Here is a 22,616-nt window from a genome sequence, read left to right as displayed (position 1 = left end):
CTGCTTCATGTCACTCTGCTCTATATACTAATGTTCTGCCTAAAGACTTTGAAACAGGAGCACTCCTGCTTGTAAAAAAAATGAAGACATCTGTTCTAGAGGACAGTCAAGGAGGGTCTGAACTAGGGCAATGAGACATGGAGAGGAAGAGCAGAGTGAAAAACAGTGTAGGAGTGGATTGACGGGAATAAAGAACACTGAAGACAGCGTAGCTTTGAGAGGGGAAATTATTTCAATTTTGGATATGTTGAGTTTGATGTGAAAGGCAAATGAGATAATGTAGGAAAGAGTGCTTCACAAACTGTGAAGTGTTATAGAAATGGAAGGGTTATTTTAAGAGGAAATGGCTGAGACCATTTTATGACTCAACATAAACCCATTAACACTCCTGCAAAAACAATGAAAGTACATGAACTATATATTGTGGGACACCCTATCCTGTTTCTAGGTCAACACCTCAGCATTATGAGACCTTTTCAATCATTGTGATTTCCTTTGAAATGAAGGGCAGCTGTTCCTATAGTTTGATATAGGTGAATACGATGTTTAACTGGGTGACGCTGAGCTCAGAAGCAAGGAGCAGAACTTTATAGGTACTCCTCAGATAGGTCTTCTTTTTAGTATTTTGTTGCAGTGTTTCTTTAAAACCTGACCTTTCTAGGAACAGATACAATTACTGCATCATACCTTAATCGTCAAGTCAAATGATTAATTATAAGTTAAAAAACATGTAGCTTTAAAACTAAGTTTTACACTCAGAGGAATTCATCCTGGCAGGAACTACCACATGAATTTACAAGACTTCTAGAATTGTTCTTTCCTTCTTATCTTGCCTTCACTTAGATTCTGTAATTGTATCAGTGCCAGTTGAAGAGTGAAGATTGAAGTCATTAAATTCAAAGTGGACATGGACTTCCCTGGAGGTCCAGTAGTTAACACTCTGCACTTCCATTGCAGGGAACGTGGGTTCAATCCCTGGTTGGGGAACTAAGATCCCACATGCTGTGCAGCGTGGCCAAAATACTAAAAAAAAAAAGTGAACATGGGAAGATTAATTCACTGACATGATCCACGTTGACTCTATCATCCTGATTCCCTGAAAGAAAGGAAGCAATGCACACATGCTAAATATCATTAGAACAAGCAAGCACATGACATAAAGAACTCGTGGTAGCTTTTTATGGCCAGGCAGAGAAGCACGACCCACAGGAAGAGCAGCGTTGCATAGGGATTCTGAGCATGGTCTCTGGAGCCAAGGGGCCTGAGCTTCAGTCTTGCTCAATTATTTCCTAACTGGGTAACTGTTGAACAACTTACTTGACTTCTTTGTGCCTCAGATCCCTCAACTGTAAAATGAGAGGATAATGATATCTATCCTTTCAGGTAGTTATGAAGGTAATATTTTAATACATGTGAAGAGCTCCTTTAGGATTAGCTGTTACTATGAGTTGCTGAGAGCAACAGAGCAATATAAACCTAGAGCCCAAGATTGAAATGAAAGAGCATGGCCAAGACCCCCAAACTTGGTTTTTGTGGCAGGGACAGGGTGGAAGACATGTCCAGATTCAGACATTGCAGTAAGTGTGAGGAACACTGAAATCAGAACCAAGAAAATGCAAAAGCCAGAGTTGATGACAAAAGGAAGTTGACACCTTAAGGAAGATACAAAGTATAGAGTGGGTCCAGAGAACAGAACTGTTCAAGCCAGTACTTTTCTGAAGGCCCAGCTCTCTTCTCTCTCAGAGATCCCTCATCTCTCATGGAGTCAGATTTTTAAGGTCAGCTTCTGAAATCATCTTGGTTTTCTTCTTTTAACTCGATTTTAGTGTGCTATCTATGCATAAAAAAAGAAGTAAAACAAGACTTTGAGGAGGAAAAGAACTTAGATATTCAATCTAACATTTTTTTTTGAGCCTCCCTTTTTTTTAAAATTTATTTATTATTTATTTATTATTTTTATTTTTGGCTGTGTTGGGTCTTCGTTTCTGTGCGAGGGCTTTCTCTAGTTGCGGCAAGCGGGGGCCACTCTTCATCGCGATGCGCGGGCCTCTCACTGTCGCGACCTCTCTTGTTGCGGAGCACAGGCTCCAGACGCGCAGGCTCAGTAGTTGTGGCTCACGGGCTTAGTTGCTCCGCGGCATGTGGGATCCTCCCAGACCAGGACTCGAACCCATGTCCCCTGCATTGGCAGGCAGATTCTCAACCACTGCGCCACCAGGGAAGCCCTAACATTTTTTTTTTTTCTTTGCCAGCCAAAGCTAAACAGAACCCAGATCTCCTGCCAGGTGTCATCATTTCTCATTGTAATGGATTTTGTTGTTGTCATTTTCCATCAGAAGTTTCCAAAGCTCTTCTTGTATAACGAAAATATAATTCACAAGCATCATAAAACTTATGGGGTCTGACAATTTAAAAAATTAAACTGGTTTTATAACAGAGATTATAGAGGCAGCTGCATGTAAAAAGGGTGACACACCTCAAATTAGCTACCAAGGGAGGTTGCAGGCCCACTTAAGTGATGCCACCACTGCTACAAATGCCCCAAGCCTATTAATATTGAGAACCTACTAGGAGCTCAACATTGTGCAAAAGCAGCAGGAAGCACTTAAAGAATTCACAGGTTTGTTCAAATGATGCAACCTAAAAACATAAATCAAAGTGGTATATTGTCTAAATTGGCAGAGATTACAATTGAGGGAAGGAAAAGTTGACTTTTAACTGGAATGTTCAGGGTACGCTTATGGAAGGAGAAGGTCTTAAGCTGGGCTTTAATGAATCTGTCAGTGCTTTGGAAGTTGGTGGGTTGGGTGGGGAGCACCAAAGTTCAGATATGTGTGACTTGCTCAAGTCTCCATTCTGTTTCCATTCCCTCTTTTCAGTGTCCTATCTTGTTATTCTATCATCTACTTCCCAGGATCCAAATCAATATGCTGCTTCCTGGCTATCTCACCTACTTCTCTACCCCAGTGTGGAATCATCCCTGGGCAGTTCCTATGCTTGGGAACCGTCATCAAAATTTTCCTGGTCTTTGGATCCTTGCTTTACTCTTAAGATGCAAATGATGAGGGACCAACACCAGGGCAGTGTAGAGGTTATTGTAGTGGGAGTGGGGGTCTCATAACACACAACATATGCTACACCAGACTCAGCATATTTGCAAGACTCACTTCACATTTGTGAAGATCTCCTGCTTTTTTCTCCCTCCTGCTCTCCTAGCATCCATGATTATCTCTATTTTTGAGTGTTTGACATTTTGCTGAAATTAATGGTTTAATGACTATCTCCACTACCAGAACACAAGCTCTTCAGTGTTAAGGATGGGATCTTATTCATCTCTTTGGTGTGAGCCTCCGCCATTCCTTATCTAGACAATTTGCGTAGTTTCCTACACAACCTCTTGACCCCCTAAAGTCTATTTCCCATAAAACAGTTAGAGAACCTTGAAATGTAAGTCACAAAACAGACATGCCATGCCCTCTGATTATAGGTGAAATAAACTTCAGCCCCCTTACCAGGGTTCCTATCAAATTCCTTAACCTTATGCTATTCCTGCTTCTACTCACTACATTCTAGCCATTGTGGGTTTTTTATGCATCAAATTGTTTCTACACAACATTGTAAATCAACTATACTTCAATTAAAAAAAATATTCTGGCCTCGGGACCTGTGCACAGGCTTCCTTCTCCCTGGGAGCCCCCATTATTTGCATAACTAGCACCTTTCCCAACTTTTAGGTCTTTTAGTTTAAATCTTACCTCCTTAGAGAAGCTTGGCTTCTTCATCTAATATAAAGTAGGACTACTTACACTGTTATTTCTTAAGTTATCCCTGGTTCGGTTTTTTTTTTTTTCTTAAAAGCACTTATTACAATTTATAATTGTTTTATTGATGTGCTTATATACTTGATTTTTGTTGTCCATCTGCCTGCCAGAATGTAAGATCAAAGAGCACAGGGTCTGGTTCTATCGCTAGTGCCTATAGCAGAGTACCTACCACACAGAGAGTGTCAGTATGTATTTGTTAGATTAATTTCTCCAGAGTAAGCACCTTTTCAGGCATATAGAAGATGCTCAACATAAATGTTTACATAAACCTTACTAGCAAAGGTAACACAGTCAGGTTTAAGGAGGAGTTAAATAGAGGTCAGGTTCAAGCACTCTACTGGGAGAGTACAAAAGAGGTAGTGATTGATTAACATTGGGGGCAGAGGAAAAGAGTTTGATAGGCAGGGAATTGTGAGGGCATTCTAGGTTGATGGCATCGCGTCAGCCTAGGCACAGAGTGGGGAAAATACACAGGTATATGGGGGAATACTCAGTAGTCTGGGAGGACTGCAAGGTAGAATATGATAAAGAATAAAGTAGAAGCCAAAGTATGAATATACTGGGGTGTCATGATAAGGAGTTTAAATTTTCATTTGAGGGCAAATGGGAGTCCAAGGTTGATTTTTAAAGAGATAAATAATGATCATGATGCTAATCAATATAAAATTGTGTAATATATTCCATATAATAAAAGTTATAAGTTTTGAGTTTCCCAAGTGTTCCTGATAACTTTGGCATACACTGTGTCATATAGTCTTAACAACATTCATTCAACAAATACTATTGAGCACCTGCCATTAGATAATTTACTATTATCCCATTTTTCACATTAAGAAGCTGGAAGTCACAAAGATTATCCCAACTTTCAGGCCCACTCCAGTATATGGAGGAGCTAGAATTAAAATCCAAGTCTGCCTGACTATAAAGTTCAAGCACATGCCATGACATCATGTCATCTCTTTGTACTGGCATGAGGTAAATGAACTCTTATGAAATTACTGTTTCTATCTTTGGCTAAGTTCTGTTAAGAAACATTTAATCTTTGAGAAAGAGATATTTTTGTTCTTCCCTTACTTCTGGGGAAACAAAGATTTTCCCCTCCAGTTAATTAAGTGTCAAGTGTCAGGGTGAGAGGCTCTGATTTACCGCATGTGCTCACAAAGCTGGATGTAGAGAGCAGGACACATTTCCCAAACATAAGACAAACTGGGAAAGTCCCTGTTCATTTTCCTGGTATACAGCATCCTCCAGCTGGGTATGTTTGCTTTTTAGCTTGAAAAATCAATAACTGTGAACTCTCAATGATATCCAGGCCATTGTAATATACAATAAGGGGGAAGGAGGCGTCTAACAGCAGAGAGGAAATTGTAGATGGTGTGAATGCCACCTAAGGCTGAGCCCAGGCCCACATCTGCCCTAGTGGAGAGAGGTGCCCCTTTCTAAAACCTGGTGGAAGCAAAGAATCAGACGCCTGCCACAACAGCTTATTTCCTTGTATTAGATCCCCTCAGAACTTGAGCAATGCTGTCCTTTGTTCTCCCTGAGCTAAAGGTGAGGAAATTAGAAACTTACCTGGAGACCACACACAGCTTACATTCTGCTGTGGCTTACTCTCCCCCAGTAGGAAACAGCACTTCGTTATCCTCTTTGTCAACAATACCTTCCAGATGTTCAGCATTTTACAGTTTAAGGAACACTTTTATATGTATTACCGCATGTGATTCTTGCAACTATCTTGTGCAGTATTATTTTTTATGATCATCATCTTTCACTTGGACTTTTGTAATAGTCTTCAAACTTTTTGCCAGTTTCTCTCATGTCCAATCTATTTCCCTACAGTGCTGCCCAAGTGCTACTTCTAGAACATTAATATTATCTGCTTATATACCTTGGCTAGCCCCCCAACCACTACAGGGTGAAATCTGGTCTTCAAGGTGACCAGAAACACCCTTTGGTCTCAGAGTACTCATCTAGCTTCATTGCACTCTCCCTCTCCCCCAAAGCTATAATCACAATAGACATCTCTATGGTCTCCAAAAAATATGCTTTCTTTCAACCGTTATGGTCATGGCAACATAGAGGTCAATGGCATAGGGGTTAATAATAGAACCGCTGGACAGTCTGAGCTGAACACCTCTCACCACCACTTAGATATGTAACCTCCGGTAAGTTACTTAAACTCTCTATGTCTCATCTGTAAAATGGGGTTCATTGCAGGACCTTATTTCAGGATGAATTATGAGAAATAACTGAGTTATTAACATAAAGTGCTTAAAATGGTGTGCTGCACTATTAGTGCCCAATAAAATAAGCTGTTATTATTTGCCCTCTATTGTAATGCTCTTCTCTTCTTTATACACCTGCTAAGTCTCTATTCATCCTTTAACAGACTCTTTTGTGAAAACCACTCCAAATTTCAGAGCTTGCGTTTATTCTGCATCCTCTGTTCTTTCCTCGAATTTTATGTAAACAAGTTTATAATAATGGCACTCAATATAGCATTTTCCAGTTACTTAAAGATCTTCCCCATGAGAGTGTGAGTTCCTAAAAGGTACAGACCATTTCTGATTTATGTTCAGGTCACTAAGACCTAGCAGAATGTCTAGCACAAAGATTCTAGAAAATATTTGTGAAGTAAATATCCATTTTGCAATGTAGAAACTCATGAGCTAGGATCCAAACTGCTAATTCTGCTAACTGGTCAACCTGCTTCCATGCTCTTGCTCAATCCATACTTCCAGATAGCCAGAATGACCATATCATGCCCTTCACCTGCCTCAATCCCTTCAGTAGATTTCCATAGCGTGTTGATAAGGTCCAGCCTCCAGACCATGGCCTACAAATCTTTTCAAGACCTGGCCTCTACTTTCCCATCTCTACTTCATGCTATTCTCTCCTTGTTCTCAATTCTCTACCCATGCTGGCCCCTTTTTGCCCTTTCCCAATTATATAAAGAACATTTTCATTTGCTCTTACCTGTATTTGGTATATATTTTCTAGGCTTCTCTCATTTCTCATTCTTTCTGATCCATCAAATCTCATTTCAGATATCATCTGTTCAAGGAGGCCTTTCCTGGCTACCTTGGCTAAATGAGCCCTTTGCTATCCAGTTTCTTTCATATCACTTGCCTATTTTCTTCATGACATGGGTGAATCTAGAATTACTTATTTATTTCCTGACTCTTTCTACTGGGATGAAAACTCCATTAGGGTGTGGACCCTGTTTTCTTATTCACCATAGTAACAGCAATTCTTCAAACAGTACCTGTCACAAAGTAGGAGCTCAAAAGATATGTCTTAAATAAATGAGTAAATAAAAATTAAATCATTTTAGAATAAAGCTCTTCCACATCACCAGAATCATCCAGAAATGACAAGTCATAGAATAATAGAATTTAATGCTTTGTGTATGTTGGAGAAAGAGGGCGGAAAATTGTCAAGGTATCATGATGTACCAGTCCTCGCCTCCCAAATGAAAAATAAGTTAACTTATGAAAAGCTTTTCCAAACACTCTTTAAAATATTAAAACTCCTAAGAAAGCGAGAAATCATAAAGAAGTGAATAAATACAAAATGCTCTGACAGATTAATGGACTAGTCATAAAGTTAAAAAGACCTAGTTTTAATAGAAAACCAGAGCCACGAGGTTTGCAGCAACTCCTGCAGTTATGGAGCAAGAGAAAATTGGGCAGGGTGAGTTTTCCTTGAATGAAGTGTATAAAATTAATATTACATTTTGTTACCTACTGTGTATAATGTAAACAAAAAAATATTTGCGTAGCACTTTACAATTTAGAAATACCTCTGTTTACATAGTTTATCTCATTAGATAAGACAATTGAGTGATAGGTTAGCAGTAGAAAAGCCACATAATCTAGCGTCAAGAAACCAGCTCTATTAGTAAGAAGGCAAGTCACTTTCCCTCTCTGTTTCCTTTTTGATAAAATTAAGGTGTTAGTCTACATTGTCTTAAATCCCATTCAGCTCATCTGTTGAAGTTATTTATATTTAACTCATGACAAACCAGGCTTCTCTTTGATCTAGGTCCAAGATATCAAGTTCCCATCAGGTCTTCATTCATGTTCCCAAAATCAGATTATTTAAATGATCACTATCTTGGATGCCCGGGTAAGCAAAGAAGGCCCTGGTCCATCTTTGGGTGACCATCTCTCCCTTTTAATTAGTCCCTCCTCTTTGATGCCATTTCTGACTGGTTTATCTCCCTGGGTCTACTTTCCTTGGCCTCTTGCATTTTGCATCGGGTGATAGTCCCTTCCACAACACCACTGAGGATGGCTGCCAATTTCACAAAGAAATTCATTTGTTCTATGTTATACCTCAAAGAAAAGTTGCCCAGTAGCTAATCTAATACATTTTTTTCTATCTTCATGGGAGAAGACCAGAGATTTTTCCTGTAACTTAAATGTATCTTCTGGAGATTATGGTCTCACTACGCTTTTATATTTCTCGGCCATCTCCTTGTTCTGCTAGCCATAGACAGGGGCTAGCAGTGAGGGATGTTCAGGGTCATGTATGTGGTAAGGGCCTTGCTCTTTACCACTTTCCCTTCTATATTCTTGGGTGCCTTTGCATCTCACTGGAACCCATCTATTTTTCATCTTCTTCACCTAAACCCTTAGATGCCTCAGCTTCTTATAACAGAAGTACAGTTCCCTGTATCTTATGACCAGGAACCTTTCTGCTTTCAAAATGAAAGCTGTTCAGTTCCGACATAGCAATTAATTTTCTCCTTCCACTCATAGCCTTCCTAGACGGAGAAGATCCCTCTGTAACTTTGAAGTGAGTATTTGAGCTATGACTACAAGATGTGAAACACCTGCATGATCCTTTGAAGTATTCAGTCCATCATATTGTGTACAAAAGATACTAATTGTCCAGGTGTTCAGAAGCACCTGCAGGGTTAGATATTCTTATGTTCACTGTGACCCTGGTAACATGAAAAGCAAACTACATATTTTTCTTCTCTCCCTATCTCGCTGTTTCTCAATATTTTGAAATACTAATTTGGATACCTAGAATTGCATAAGACATAGTAAGATATAAATCCACTTGCAAATGAGAACAGGTGTCTATATTTGTTCATTTGTTCCCTCCTCTGTGTTCCGGCTGCTGTTTTGAAGCATTTTGCTGGAGGCAGGCATGTACCAAAGAGACTGTCAATCCTTGGATGAGTCCTGTTCTTAGTAAGAGTTCTAGAAAAGTATTCCACAGTTAGGCTGATTACAGATGTAGCTAATCTATTTTCCCTCAGCTAGTTTTCTGTGCTGCCAGGCGTATAACTGTCTGTCTTCCAGCTATTCCTCCCGCACATCCCTTTGTGAAAGTGGCAACAGAGAAAGCAACTTCTGCAAATCCCTGCCTGGAAACGATGGATCCCGCTCACTCCCTTTTGGAAACAGTGAGGATCAGATTTTAGACCACGTATGAAATGATATTTCTAATCCAAAGGAGGAAGTGCATTGAGAGTCAGCCCCAAAGTAAGCCCATGAACTCCTGCTAGCCCCTTTCCTTCCAGGAGACAAGTTCCCTTGACATTGTTTTTACAGACAATGAATAAACCCCATGATTTGTAGCATTGTAAACTTATTTTTTCCTTTTCTGGGCATTCAAAACCTTAGACATCCGTAGAGCACTGAGCAAGTTTATATTTTCTGTATCTCTACTTTGCAGGAGGATTTTTCTGCCTGTTCACTTTGCATTGTTGCGTCAGCCCTTTCTTCCTTATCTCTTCCAGAGGCTGGAGAGGCAGAAGGAGGCTGAGAGGAGATGGTATTACAGAGCTGCCATCTGATTGGCTGGACGGTCTTGGCTGGGCTATAAATGAGACCCCTACAGGCTTGGGAGGGAGAAGCTCAGAGGATTCTGACAGTATCTTTACCGGAGAAAAGGCAAAGTGTGCTCAGAACAGAAGCCACAGCTCTTCCTGCTGCATTTCTTTCCTAACGTGAATCCCACACTACACAAGATGTGCAAAGGACTTGCAGGTCTGCCGGCTTCCTGCTTGAGGAGGTAAGATTATTTTCAGCCACTAAACCAGATAGTGTTAAACTTTCAGATAGACTTTTTAAGTTATTTGCATATCCTACTTACTAACCTGGTTCTTCGGAATTAGAAACAATGTGGTGAGGAGAGCATCAGCCTCTTAGCTTTCCTTCAAGACTAGCTAGAAATTGTGACTTGGGAAGTGTTCACTCCAAATTTTGGCATACAAAATTTGCTTTCTATGACCTTGGTCTTGAGGACTGTTCTGGTCCTCTGACCAAGCTAGTTCTAATTAAGAAGTGATATGAGATTTTTGGACTATATACAGTGGTCTGTAATGTCTCTACCTGTGTTACTGTTATTTGAATATCACTGAGGTACATAGAATCATGGGTCTGGGCTTTCTGATTGTATACTAGATCTTGTTTTGGGGAGGATACCTCAGAATGAAGTTTGGCTACATCACCAGAAAGGCACTATGCTGTCTGTGTGATGCTGCAGTATCTTTCACTCTGTGTCCTTATAAGCAAATGCTACAATAAAATAAGAGTTTCAAAACTAGATCTCCCTTATCTCTCTGCCCCTACCTCTAGTTCTTGAAATGCCATATGTGATTGGTGGTTGAGAAGTATTGATCATAACAAATCAGCTAAGGGCTCTGTGGAAGATCTCATCTTAAAGACATTGTTTTGTCAATGTACTGTCTCTTGATTAAAAAAAACAAACTTAAAGATATGCAGCTACTCATATGTCTTTGCCTTTTTAAAAAAGGTATAAATAAATGCTTTCATAGAATGCTCATATATTAGCTAGTTGCAAAAATACAAAACTAGTGCATATTACATTACTTAATCTTATAAAGTAAAAAGTCAATTTGTACATGTACCACCCTCTCTCTTGTTCCTCTGCAAACCTTAAATTTGCAGGTGAAGTCACCTTAAATTTCAATTCAGAATTATCTCAGAAAGCACAGTCTTTTGTGTAATCCTAAGGAGTTTACCTCCTGTCCTTCAGGAGTATGAAAAAAGAATCTGGTTTTTTTTTTCATTCTTTCATGGCTACTTTAAAATGAATCAGGAGGGTCTGGCAGAGAGTACTTAGGAAAACAGTGGCCCTGACCTCCACCATTAATTTCCTGAACTGAATGGAGCAAATCAATCCAAGCTTCAGTTAACTCATCTATAAAATTAATCATACAAAATACAGGAGTGTCAGGAGAAGGTTATGCTCTGGTAAATATTTTAGGAGACAGGTGAGTAATTGCTCTAGAGCTTTGCCTTCCAGGAGCTAAGAGGCTAACCTGGGGAGGTAAACTCTATATCAGCAGGGTCAACTGCTCTTCCCTTTCCTCACTGATGAACTGTGAATCATCTTGTCCAGCACCTTCATTCTCACATTGGTGCCTGAGGCTCCAGAGGGAATGTGAAATGCTCAAGGTCACGTAGGTGCTGGGTGGCAGGGAGCAGATCAAATCCAGGTTTCTTACTTCAGAGGTCAGTGGAGTCATTTTGGTTTTTATTTCTATGGTTATATTGTGTTATTAGGACAAGTGTAATGTACTTCCTAAGAGTACTTCCAAGTCTTCATGAAAAGATTCTGCGTTGGTCAATAACTGTCAGATCTCAGCTGGACCTGGCATATGGAAACATGAGATGATTTCTACTTTGACCCAATCACAATATACTTACATTATCACCTTAGAATCACTGCAGGCTTCATGATTATATCTTGCTATCACTAAGGAAGATTTTGTATCTCGTGACCACTTGGGGAAACAGAGGAGGGAGAACAGTCTTGCGAGGGAAAGAAGATACTGTTTTAGGGGCAGCACAAGAACATAATGGATTTTAAACTTTCTGGAGAAATGCACATAGATAAGGCATTATTATATCAGTAGCCATCCTAAAATGTCCTTTTATCCTTGTGGCTTCATTTTCCTCCCTCTAAACAGGAACAACTAGTCATTCATTTAGTCTTTCATTTCCTTCAAAACAGCATTTCTCTTTTAAAACTATGTCTCAGCTTTTATAAGAAAAGAGATCCAAGCAAAAGAATAAATAACAAAAAGTGAGGAGGTTGAGCTAAAAGCTTATTAAAAGGTCCTCCTTTCTTAGTAAGTCACGTGCCCTGCCGTACACTAGCTACCTATTAAAGAGTGACCATAAGCTGGAAGCTCTGCTCCAATTAAACAATCACGAGCTTCAGTGATGACTCTTGCTTGCTTCTCCTTATTATTGTTTTTAAGCCTCAAATGTCCTTTATAGTACAAATATCCTTATAGTGTAGATGTTAAAAAGGAAACTAGTAGCAATAGCAGGAAAGCTTGCTTTCTTTAGAAGCAAACCTGCAGGAGCTCAGGTTTCAGCCTGAACATTTGTGTTTACCCCCTCATTTTCCATTCCTCTCTGCTGGAGCTGCACACCTCCATAACGTGACTTGCTCACCACATCCAGGCTGGAATTGAACAGACCTTTACTTCCTCAGGTTCTTCTACATTGCTCTGCTAGCAATGAGGCAGATGGAAGTAGCAACTACCCTCCAGAAGGTGGCGCACAACAAGCAAGTGCTATATTTCACGGTTCACTGCTTGCTCTCCAATACCTAAAACTTACTCAGAGAATAGTCAAGTTTTGAATGTGTTTCTGCTGAAGATACCTAAGTGTTCCTTTGGTCAAAATGACAGGTTTACAGAAGAGGCTCCTCAGGTAGACTGAAGGGTCAGAATTCCAGTTCCTGGTGAAGGAGGCAGTGCTCCAGGTTTTGCAGTAAGTCATAGGCAGAAGCAGAAGTGGAATCTCGTTTTCCTCAGAGTTCATGCCAGCTTAAACTCCTGTATCCTAAATAAACTACCCCTGCCCCTTTACTAGTGATGAGCCCTTTGAACTGTACCATTAGGGTATCTTCTAAAGAGAGCTGAGTATCATTATTCTTTCTTTTTTTTTTTTTTTCCCTCTTCTGTGCAGTGCAAAAGATATGAAACATCGGCTCGGTTTCCTGCTGCAGAAGTCTGATTCCTGTGAACATAATTCTTCTCACAGCAAGAGGGACAAAGTGGTGATTTGTCAGAGGTAAGAGAAAAGGCCTTGGCGAAGAGCCACTGCGTATTAACTACCTGATGACAGAGATGTTCTGTAAGGAGAAAAGGAAGTTATGTCCCTAGTTAACCTAGATTTGGATCACGATGGCCTCCATTTCCATGGAGATCATGCTTGCATTTGAAATTTCCATACATCTAGTGGAAAGACGGCCCTATTCAACGACAGGTCTCAGCGTAATGATGGAAAATAAAATCTCTGGGTTTTATTCAGGATCTTAAATGTTTTGCCCCCATTTTGTATCCTAGCATTCAGGTTATTCTTTCTCTGTAATGTCTCTAGGGTGAGCCAAGAGGAAGTCAAAAAATGGGCTGAATCACTGGAAAACCTGATTAGTCATGAATGTAAGTATGACAGCTTCTCCCCCAACCTCCACTCCCTGGGATGAAGATAAAGCATACTGGATAGACAAGTTATCTCATATTATGCCTGATCTCATAGGAATTACAGAAAGCCTTGGATTTCTTCTGCATTTCAGACTCAAGAAAATCAGTCTGCTTAAAATCTTACCATATCCTAGAGCTTTGTGATATACAATAGAAAGCTCATACACAATCCATGTGGAAAACCATCTCTTTCACCACATAGAGAAAGGGCAGAGGAAAAACCCCAAATATTGAGATTTCTTGCAGAATCGACCTCAGTTTCTCTTTCCCAAACTCACTTTGGCAATTGAGGGCAGCATAGGCATTTCAGAAACATAACACTTTCTTGAAATAGACTTCAAACATCTGACCTCCAGTGACCTCCCAAAAGGAGGAAATAGGGCACTGTTTGAACGGATGCCTTGTTCCCTCAAGCACCCCAGCTTTATCTGCAATACAGTGCCCACCAGGGCAGTCACTGTGATGACAACTGTGGTTCTTTCTCCTCTGTCACAGGTGGACTGACAGCTTTCAAAGCTTTCTTGAAGTCTGAATACAGTGAGGAGAACATTGACTTCTGGATCAGCTGTGAAGAATACAAGAAAATCAAATCACCCTCTAAACTAAGTCCCAAGGCCAAAAAGATCTATAATGAATTCATCTCAGTCCAGGCAACCAAAGAGGTAGGTCTGCAGGGCAGAGAACTGTCTGCATCCTAGTGAAATTTTCTAGACATTCAATGGCATGGATCCTTAGACGATGTGAGTTAAAGGTACAACAGTGAAGCAGATTATTACAATCTTGACAACCCCAAATAAATAAGTTCAGGAAAAAGCTCTTTCATCCAGATGACTCAGATGATCTCCCGTCACGAATTTTTTTGGAGGAATATCCCAAGTGTGTGAGAAATCATTGAAGTTATTGCCCTACCCACCCTGAAGCAGATGAACATTTTATGTTCTCTCACATGTGCCAGGGTGGAGCCAAATGTCCTTTTTTTCACTTCTGGGGTATAGAGAGTGCACACTTAGTACAAAGCATGCAGCCTCCCATCCTTATGGGGTAAAATGTCTAATGAAGCCTTGGACTCTGCCCCTTAGGTAAACCTGGACTCTTGCACCAGGGAGGAGACAAGTCGTAACATGCTGGAGCCTACGATAACCTGCTTTGATGAGGCTCAGAAGAAGATTTTCCACCTGATGGAAAAGGATTCATACCGCCGCTTCCTCAAGTCCCGATTCTATCTTGATTTGGCCAACCTTTCCAGCTGTGGGTCAGAGAAGCAGAAAGGGGCCAAGAGTTCTACAGACTGTCCTTCCCTGGTGCCCCAGTGTGCCTAATTCTTGCTCAGTGGTGGAGGCTGAAATGCCAAGACTCTATGCCTGGAAAACCTGAGGCCAAATATTGATCTGTATTAAGCATCAGTGCTTTCTTCACATTGTAGCCTAGTGTTCATGCTGCTGGCTATGTGTGAGTCACTCCCGTACAAAAACTAGATTTTGTTTTGGTGTTCCGGTGTTCATCAGGGCAGGACCTCATTCCAGTCCAATTTTCCCAAATTTCTTTTAGGGTGCCATGTGAGCGAGTATCCAAATAATGGCCTTGTGGGTCTGGATTTTCTCTCCTGCCAACAGTGTGACCTCAGGTTGGGTGGTTGGTGGTTGGGACACTTCATGTGACATCCACAGGCACATGTGTTCTGTTAACCAGCACTTTCTCCAAACTTGAGATGTTTAGATGAGGTTGATCTATTTTATGTACATATGTGTGTGCACGTGTGTGTGTCTGTGTGTGTGTGTATATATATATACATGTATATATGTACACACACACATTCTGTATATATGTATGTATATATACATACATATATATTTTTGCAAGAATGGCAGGAAAGACCCTAGGTGCTCATAACTAAAGTGTGTGTACATACATACATGTGTGTTCTGATCCCCAGTCTTTCACTCTGCAACTGAACAGGGCAAACTAAACCAGCTGCCCTGCAGGCTAAGAAAGGAATGCTAACCTGTGGAAAGTTGATTCTGTAAAACTCCATGAGTCTTTCTGGAGAAACATCCCAGGGATTTCATGATTAGTTTAACCACCGACAGCCTCCAAGTTGGACAGTATTCTAAGGAGCAAACATAAAGAACCTTATGCCTGCCTGACACAGGGCTGTCTTTAGCTGGTTATCACTAGTGGCACTTTTGAGTCCCCAAGCTGCTGGTCTCCCCTTCCTTGCTTGGGTGCTTGGTGCATAATAGTGGCAGCCGGATTGGTATGGAGTTGGAGATGAGGTGCTTGAACAGAATGAAGAAACTTAGGTAGGGCCTCGCCAGCTCTACCTACTATTAGATGCTGGCTGAGTAAGGGCACAGGATTTAAAGGTTAATATTCTTATCCCCTACTCTTTTTTCCTCTCTTGATTAAGGTGCTCTTCTCATTTGGTTTTTCCCTGAGAACTTTAACCATCAGATTAGGCTCCTTAGTTCACTGTGGTTGTTTGTTTCCCCATAATGGCTCTAGGCTATTTGCCTATTCCCTATAAACCAGCATCAGGGGAGAGATTATATTTTATAAGGGGGGAACATCCTTTCACAAACTGAAAAGCCCTCATAAGTTTCTCTTTTGAAGGTAGAATCTGGTCCATTCCATCCCAAACATCAGGACTAACAGAGACTGAAGGCATTTCTTTCTAGGCTCTGAGATGAAATGAGAGAGAAAAGGGAAAAATAAAAAAAGGAAAAAGGAATGCCAATTTTTAGAACTACTGTTTAGAACTTTTCTCGAGGCACATGAAATACTTGAAAATGTCTCCTTTATGTTATTTATGATGTTTTGTACAATGTTTTTATTACTGTATCGTTTTATAAATGGAGGTGCAGGATATCACCTGAATTATTAATGAATGGCCAGGAAGTAATTTTCTTCTCATTCTTTTAAAACTACTGCCTTTGAAGTGCACACACATGCATACCTGAACACTGAAAGGATTTTTCCAGTATAGATTACATGCATGGGCACCTTTGTGGCTTTTAAGCCAATAGACTTGGCTGCAAAATGAAGACACCGGAGTGTGTGTATACAAAGCTCATTGTATTAAATGTATGGGTTTCCTCAATTGTACCCTTTTTGTCTCTCTGGCAGTCTTGCTTTCAATGTTCCCAGAGTTCCTCATCAGCGCCCCTTTCTGTTATATGCAGTTCCACACTTTGTCTCTAGTTAACTCCAGGATCCAAACATGGTAACTCTATTGGTCTTGCCCTATTAGAACTGTCATGACTTTCAGATTGTATCTGTACTCACAGACTGCTGTCTCACCAATAGGTCTGGAAAGTCATTCTGAATGAGAAGTAAATTATTTTATGTAATACTTTTCTCAAGTGTGTTTTTCCATTGTATTTCCCCCTTATTTCGTCACTATTTGGCATGCTGAGCTTACCTGCTTGTGGTCCACGGACAGAATACTCCTTCCATATGCATGCCTATTTTTATCATCATGTGCTTTAAAGGCCTCAGAGCAGATGCTTCCAGTGAAACACACGCATCTTAATAATAAGGGTCAATAAATGCTTCATAAAAAACTATCTGCTTGTAAACACATTAATCATCCACAGAGACATGTTATGAGAGATAGCAGGGTGTGGAGTGATTATAGAAAATGACTCAGACCCAGTTTTTATCTCTCCCATGCCAGCTCTGGGAAAGAAAGCAGAAAAAGAATATTGTATATTCTTAGGTTCCTGCTACTGCTCTGCCTGCCTTTAGTCACAGAACCAAGGCAGTCTTTGGAGACTTTGCTGAGCAGATTTGGTGGGTTACTTGCAGGTCCTTAGTAAGTTTTCAAGAGATAGGGTTCACCTTCCAGAGCAGCGCTTCTTCTACTTCCAATTACCTGCCTGACTGAGAGAAGATGGGAGCAATAGGAGACTGAGGAGGAGGAAGGGAGATACAGATGGCTGAGAGATAGATCCCTGCCAAAACTTCTCAGAATCCTTTCTCCTTTTACAAATTCTTTCCTCTAGAAAAGATGTCATAGAACATTCACATTCACAGTCATGGATACTATGTCTATTATGTCATGAGATGCCCACTTCTGTCATGTTTACAACGTGTTAGGAACAGAGTGTCTTAAACTATTTTGAGGAACAGATCCTCTTAAGGATCTGATGAAAACTATGGACCATTTCCTGAGAAAAATACACAAAGAAATCCAAATTCTTCATAAATATTTAAAAGAAACTCTTACAACTCCACTTCAAAATGCACAAAACTATCATCTCTCTCACACACTATAGGTGTGTCAGACTCTCACAGAGAGTGTGCTGTTGCAGCTCATACAACTCAATATCAAAAAAACAAACAACCTGGTTAAATAATGGGCAGAGGATCTGAACAGACATTTTTCCAAAGAAGACATACAGATGGCCAACAGACCCATGAAAAGATGCTCAACATCACTCATGATCATGGAGATGCAAATCAAAACCATGAGATATCACCTCTCACCTGTCAAAATGGATATTAACAAAAAGGTAACAAATAACAAGTGTTAGTGAAGATGTGGAGGAAAGGGAACCCTCGTGCACTGTTGGTGGGAATGCAAATTGGTGCAGCCAAAATGGAAAACAGTATGGAGGTTCCTCAAAGAATTAAAAATAGAACTACCATAGAATCCAGCAATTCCACTTCCAGGTATTTTTCTAAAGAAAAAAACCCCATTAATTCAAAAATATGTATGAACCCCTATGTTCATTGTAGCATTATTAACAATAGCCAAATATGGAAGCAACCTAAGTGCCCATTAATAAATGGATGGATAAAGAAGATGTGGTATATAAATATACAATGGAATATTACTCAGCCATAAAAAAGAATGAAATCTTGGCATTTACAACAACATGGATGGACCTAGAGGGTACTACGTTAAGTGAAATACATCAGACAGAAAAATACAATTTCACTCATATGTAAAATCTAAAAAACAAAACAAATGAACAAACATAACAAAACAGAAATAGAGCCATAGGTGCAGAGAACAAACAGGTGGTTGTCAGAGGAGAGGTTTGTGAGGAAATGAGTGAAATAGGTGAGGGAAATTAAGATGTACCAACTTCCAGTTACACAATGAATGAGTAATGAGTCAGTCATGGGGATGAAATGTACAGTGTGAGGAATATAGTCTAGAATAATGTAATATTTTTGTATGGTGACAAAGGTGGTCAAAAGGTACAAACTTTCCTTTATAAGATAAATAAGTACCAGAGACATAATGTACAACATGATTAATATAAGGAACACTGCTGTATGTTACATACAAAAGTTGGTGAGAGTAAATCCTGGTTCTCATCACTAGAAAAAAAATTTTTTTCTTTTATTTTGTATCTATATAAGATGATGGATATTCACTAAACTTATTGTGTTAATCATTTCATGATGTATGTAAGTTAATCCTTATGCTGTACACCTTAAACTTAAAACAGCGCTGTATGTCATTTATATCTCAATAAACCTGGAAGAAAAAAGTACATGATCATATATGTATATGTATGTAAGTATTGGTAATTTCCATTGTTCACTTAAAAAATATCATGAACATTTTCCCAAGGGTATAGCTATCTACCAATTATTTTTAATATAGCTTAATTACATTCCATAGTTTGAATGTACCATATTTGATTCAAGAAGTTTTTACTGACTTATAATTGATAAAAATACATTTTTAACAATTAACTTATATTAACAATATATGTTATCAATAGTAGACATCCTTGTACTCTATCTTTATGTATTGGTATTTTCTGGGATGGATTCCCAGAAGAAGGATAGGATCACTGAGATAAAGAGTAAGTACATTTTAGGTGCTAAAAATTCACATTCTTATGAACAGTATAAAAGAATGTCAATTACCCCATATCCTTACTAGCTTTAGATAAGTCCTTTCAGGTTTACCAATCTGATGGGGTAAAGATGACATCTTAATGTTTTCACTTGTGTTATCCTGACCAGTCATGAAGTTGAGCATATTTATAAATTTTCACTGGCCATATCTCCATTTTGCCTACTGTTCATATCCTTTCCAAATTGTTTCTTTTTTCTTTTTATTAATATGCTAAAGCACTTTACATGAAAATTATATTAGTTTTCTGTCTACCATATTTTTGAAAATTTTTTTTGCTTCTGTTTATGGTGTCTTTTGCACATGAGAATGTTTTACTTTTTATAAAACAATCTGTCAATCTTTGTTTTATGGATAAAAGTTTCTTACCAAGATTACAAAGACCAATTCATCAGGGTATTTTACTAATATTCTTCTGTTTTATCCTAATATTTTAAAATTCGATTGTTTTTAGTTTTATGTATGTTAATATATTTGGAATTTTTTAAAAAAATTATTGAAGTATAGCTGATTTACAACGTTGTGTTAGTTTCAGGTGTACAGCAAAGTGAATCAGTTATACATACACTATATCCACTCGTTTTTAGATTTATATTTCCTGTATAGGCCATTAAAGAGGCCTCTAAACTACGTGATGACCAACTAAATTGTTCATCATCAAAACCTGTTGTTGTAATATGTATTGCTTTGCTTCTCTGATGCCTAGATGTTACGTAAAAATATGGCATGAGAAAAGAAAATACTGGGTTTTGTCCTTTTTGTAATATAGAAAAGAGGAAAATTTGAGAGAGATGACTCAGGAGGGGTTCACCTAGAAAAAGAGTCCAGTGTTTTAGAGTTTGTATGCAAAAATGATAATAAGAGAGCTGGGGCCAAGGACTTCTTAGTCACATCAGTGGAGGTAAACAATGCCTGGAGAAAGAACTGGGTTTCCAAAAGAAACCTAAAATTTAATAGTAGCATCTTACATTATGCCATGCTTATTAATTTCCAAGTCTATGCTGAGTGTTTCACATGATCTCATTTAACTCTTAGAACAAAACTCTGAAGTAGATGTGCTTAGTATCTTTCCATTGCAGATGGGGAAAATGTGATATAGGAAAGTCCAGAAATTTACCCATGATCATATACCAAAGAAGTGGTAGACTTCACACTGTTTGCAGATGACATGATACTATACATAGAGAATCCTAAAGATGCCACCAGAAAACTACTAGAGCTAATCAATGAATTTGGTAGAGTTGCAGGATACAAAATTAATGCACAGAAATCTCTTGCATTCCTATAAACTAATGATGAAAAATCTGAAAAAGAAATTAAGGAAACACTCCCATTTACCGTTGCAACAAAAAGAATAAAACACCTAGGAATAAACCTACCTAGGGAGACAAAAGACCTTTATGCAGAAAACTATAAGACACTGATGAAAGAAATTAAAGATGATACCAACAGATGGAGAGATATATCATGTTCTTGGATTGGAAGAATCAAGATTGTGCAAATGACTATACTACCCAAAGCAATCTACAGATTCAATGTAATCCCTATCAAATTACAAATGGCATTTTTCACAGAACTAGAACAAAAAATCTTACAATTTGTATGGAGACACAAAAGACCCTGAATAGCCAAAGCAGTCTTGAGGGAAAAAATTGGAGTTGGAGGAATCAGACTCCCTGACTTCAGACTATACTACAAAGCTACAGTAATCAAGACAATATGCTACTGGCACAATAACAGAAATATAGATCAATGGAACAGGATAGAAAGCCCAGAGATAAACCCACACACCTATGGTCAATGACATGACACACCTTAATCTATGACAAAGGAGGCAAGGGCATACAATGGAGAAAAGACAGTCTCTTCAATAAGTGGTGCTGGGAAAACTGGACAGCTACATGTAAAAGAAAGAAATGAGAACACTTCCTAACACCATACACAAAACTAAACTCAAAATGGATTCCAGACCTAAATGTAAGTCTGGACACTATAAAACTCTTAGAGGAAAACATAGGAAGAACACTCTTTGACATAAATCACAGCAAGATCTTTTATGATCCACCTCCTAGAGTAATGGAAATAAAAACAAAAATAAACAAATGTGACCTAATGAAACTTCAAAGCTTTTGCACAGCAAAGGCAACCATAAAAAAGACAACCCTCAGAATGGGAGAAAATATTTGCAAATGAATCAACGGACAAAGGATTAATTTCCAAAATATATAAACAGCTCATGCAACTCAATATTAAAAAAACAAACAACCCAATCCAAAAATGGGCAGAAGACCTAAATAGACATTTATCCAAAGAAGACATACAGATGGCCAAGAAGCACATGAAAAGCTGCTCAACATCACTAATTATTAGAGAAATGCAAATCGAAACTAAAATGAGGTATCACCTCACACCATTCAGAATGGGCATCATCAGAAAATCTACAAACAACAAATGCTGGAGAGGGTGTGGAGAAAAGGGAACCCTCTTACACTGTTGGTGGGAATGTAAATTGATACAGCCACTATGGAGAACAGTATGGAGGTTCCTTAAAAAACTAAAAATAGAATTACCATATGACCCAGCAATCCCACTACTGGTCATATGCCCAGAGAAAACCATAATTCAAAAAGCCACATGCACCCCAATGTTCATTGCAGCACTATTTACAATAGCCAGGTCATGGAAGCAACCTAAATGCCCATCAACAGATGAATGGATAAAGAAGATTTGGTACATATATACAATGGAATATTACTCAGCCATATAAATGAATGAAATTGGGTCATTTGTAGAGACATGGATGAATCTAGAGAGTGTCATACAGAATGAAGTAAGTCAGAAAGAGAAAAACAAATATTTTATATTAATGCATATATGTGGAACCTAGAAAAATGGTACAGACGAACTGGTTTTCAGGACAGAAATTGAGACACAGAAGTAGAGAACAAACGTATGGACACCAAGCAGGGAAAGTGGTGGGTGGAGTGGTGGTGGGATGAATTGGGAGATTGGGATTGACATATATACACTAATACGTATAAGATGGATAACTAATAAGAACCTGCTGTATATAAAAATAAATAAAATTAAATTAAAAAATTTTTTTAAAAAAGTGGTAGACTTCAGTCAAACCCAGAAATCTGCTTGAAGTCCACACATTTAATTAGTCTAGTCAAGAAGAAAGAGAAAAGAGGGAAGATAAGGAAGGAGGAATCAAAACAAGCAAGGGAAGAATGACAGGAAGAAATATAAATGGAGAGAAGAGGTAAAAAGATTAAAAGAGTGGAGAAAGGAAAGGAAGGAGAGAAGGGAAAGATGGGAAAGAAATGTGAAAGAAATGAATATGAAAGATATAGTAGAAGAAAAGGAAATAAAGATACACATTGTGAAGGACAAAATGCCAGACACTCACCAGTCCTCATATTTGGTTTTC

The 22,616-nt window shown here is 38.8% G+C and overlaps 1 protein-coding gene across 1 annotated transcript; it reads left to right on the top strand.

Annotated features, from left to right (window-relative positions):
* Positions 1-9,700: 9,700 nt before the first annotated feature.
* On the top strand, positions 9,701-22,286 carry RGS4 (regulator of G protein signaling 4). The gene is made up of 5 exons (XM_082433216.1): positions 9,701-9,854; positions 12,791-12,895; positions 13,205-13,266; positions 13,804-13,970; positions 14,388-22,286. Exons 1-5 carry the CDS (start codon positions 9,811-9,813, stop codon positions 14,625-14,627), a joined length of 618 nt encoding a protein of 205 aa, XP_082289342.1. The 5' UTR covers positions 9,701-9,810; the 3' UTR covers positions 14,628-22,286.
* Positions 22,287-22,616: the final 330 nt, after the last annotated feature.

This window comes from Balaenoptera physalus (genome assembly GCF_965194825.1).
Source record: "Balaenoptera physalus genome assembly, chromosome: 1".
Lineage (NCBI taxonomy): Eukaryota > Metazoa > Chordata > Mammalia > Artiodactyla > Balaenopteridae > Balaenoptera > Balaenoptera physalus.
Note: the sequence above shows the minus strand (reverse complement) of the source record. Positions and strands in the feature narration are given on the sequence as shown.

Excerpts from the sequence above, each read along its gene's own strand:
- RGS4 (XM_082433216.1), top strand. The coding sequence starts at position 9,811 with ATGTGCAAAGGACTTGCAGGTCTGCCGGCTTCCTGCTTGAGGAG. Across the intron at positions 12,896-13,204 it reads AAAGTGGTGATTTGTCAGAG|GGTGAGCCAAGAGGAAGTCA; the intron begins GTAAGAGAAAAG and ends TAATGTCTCTAG. Across the intron at positions 13,267-13,803 it reads AAACCTGATTAGTCATGAAT|GTGGACTGACAGCTTTCAAA; the intron begins GTAAGTATGACA and ends CCTCTGTCACAG.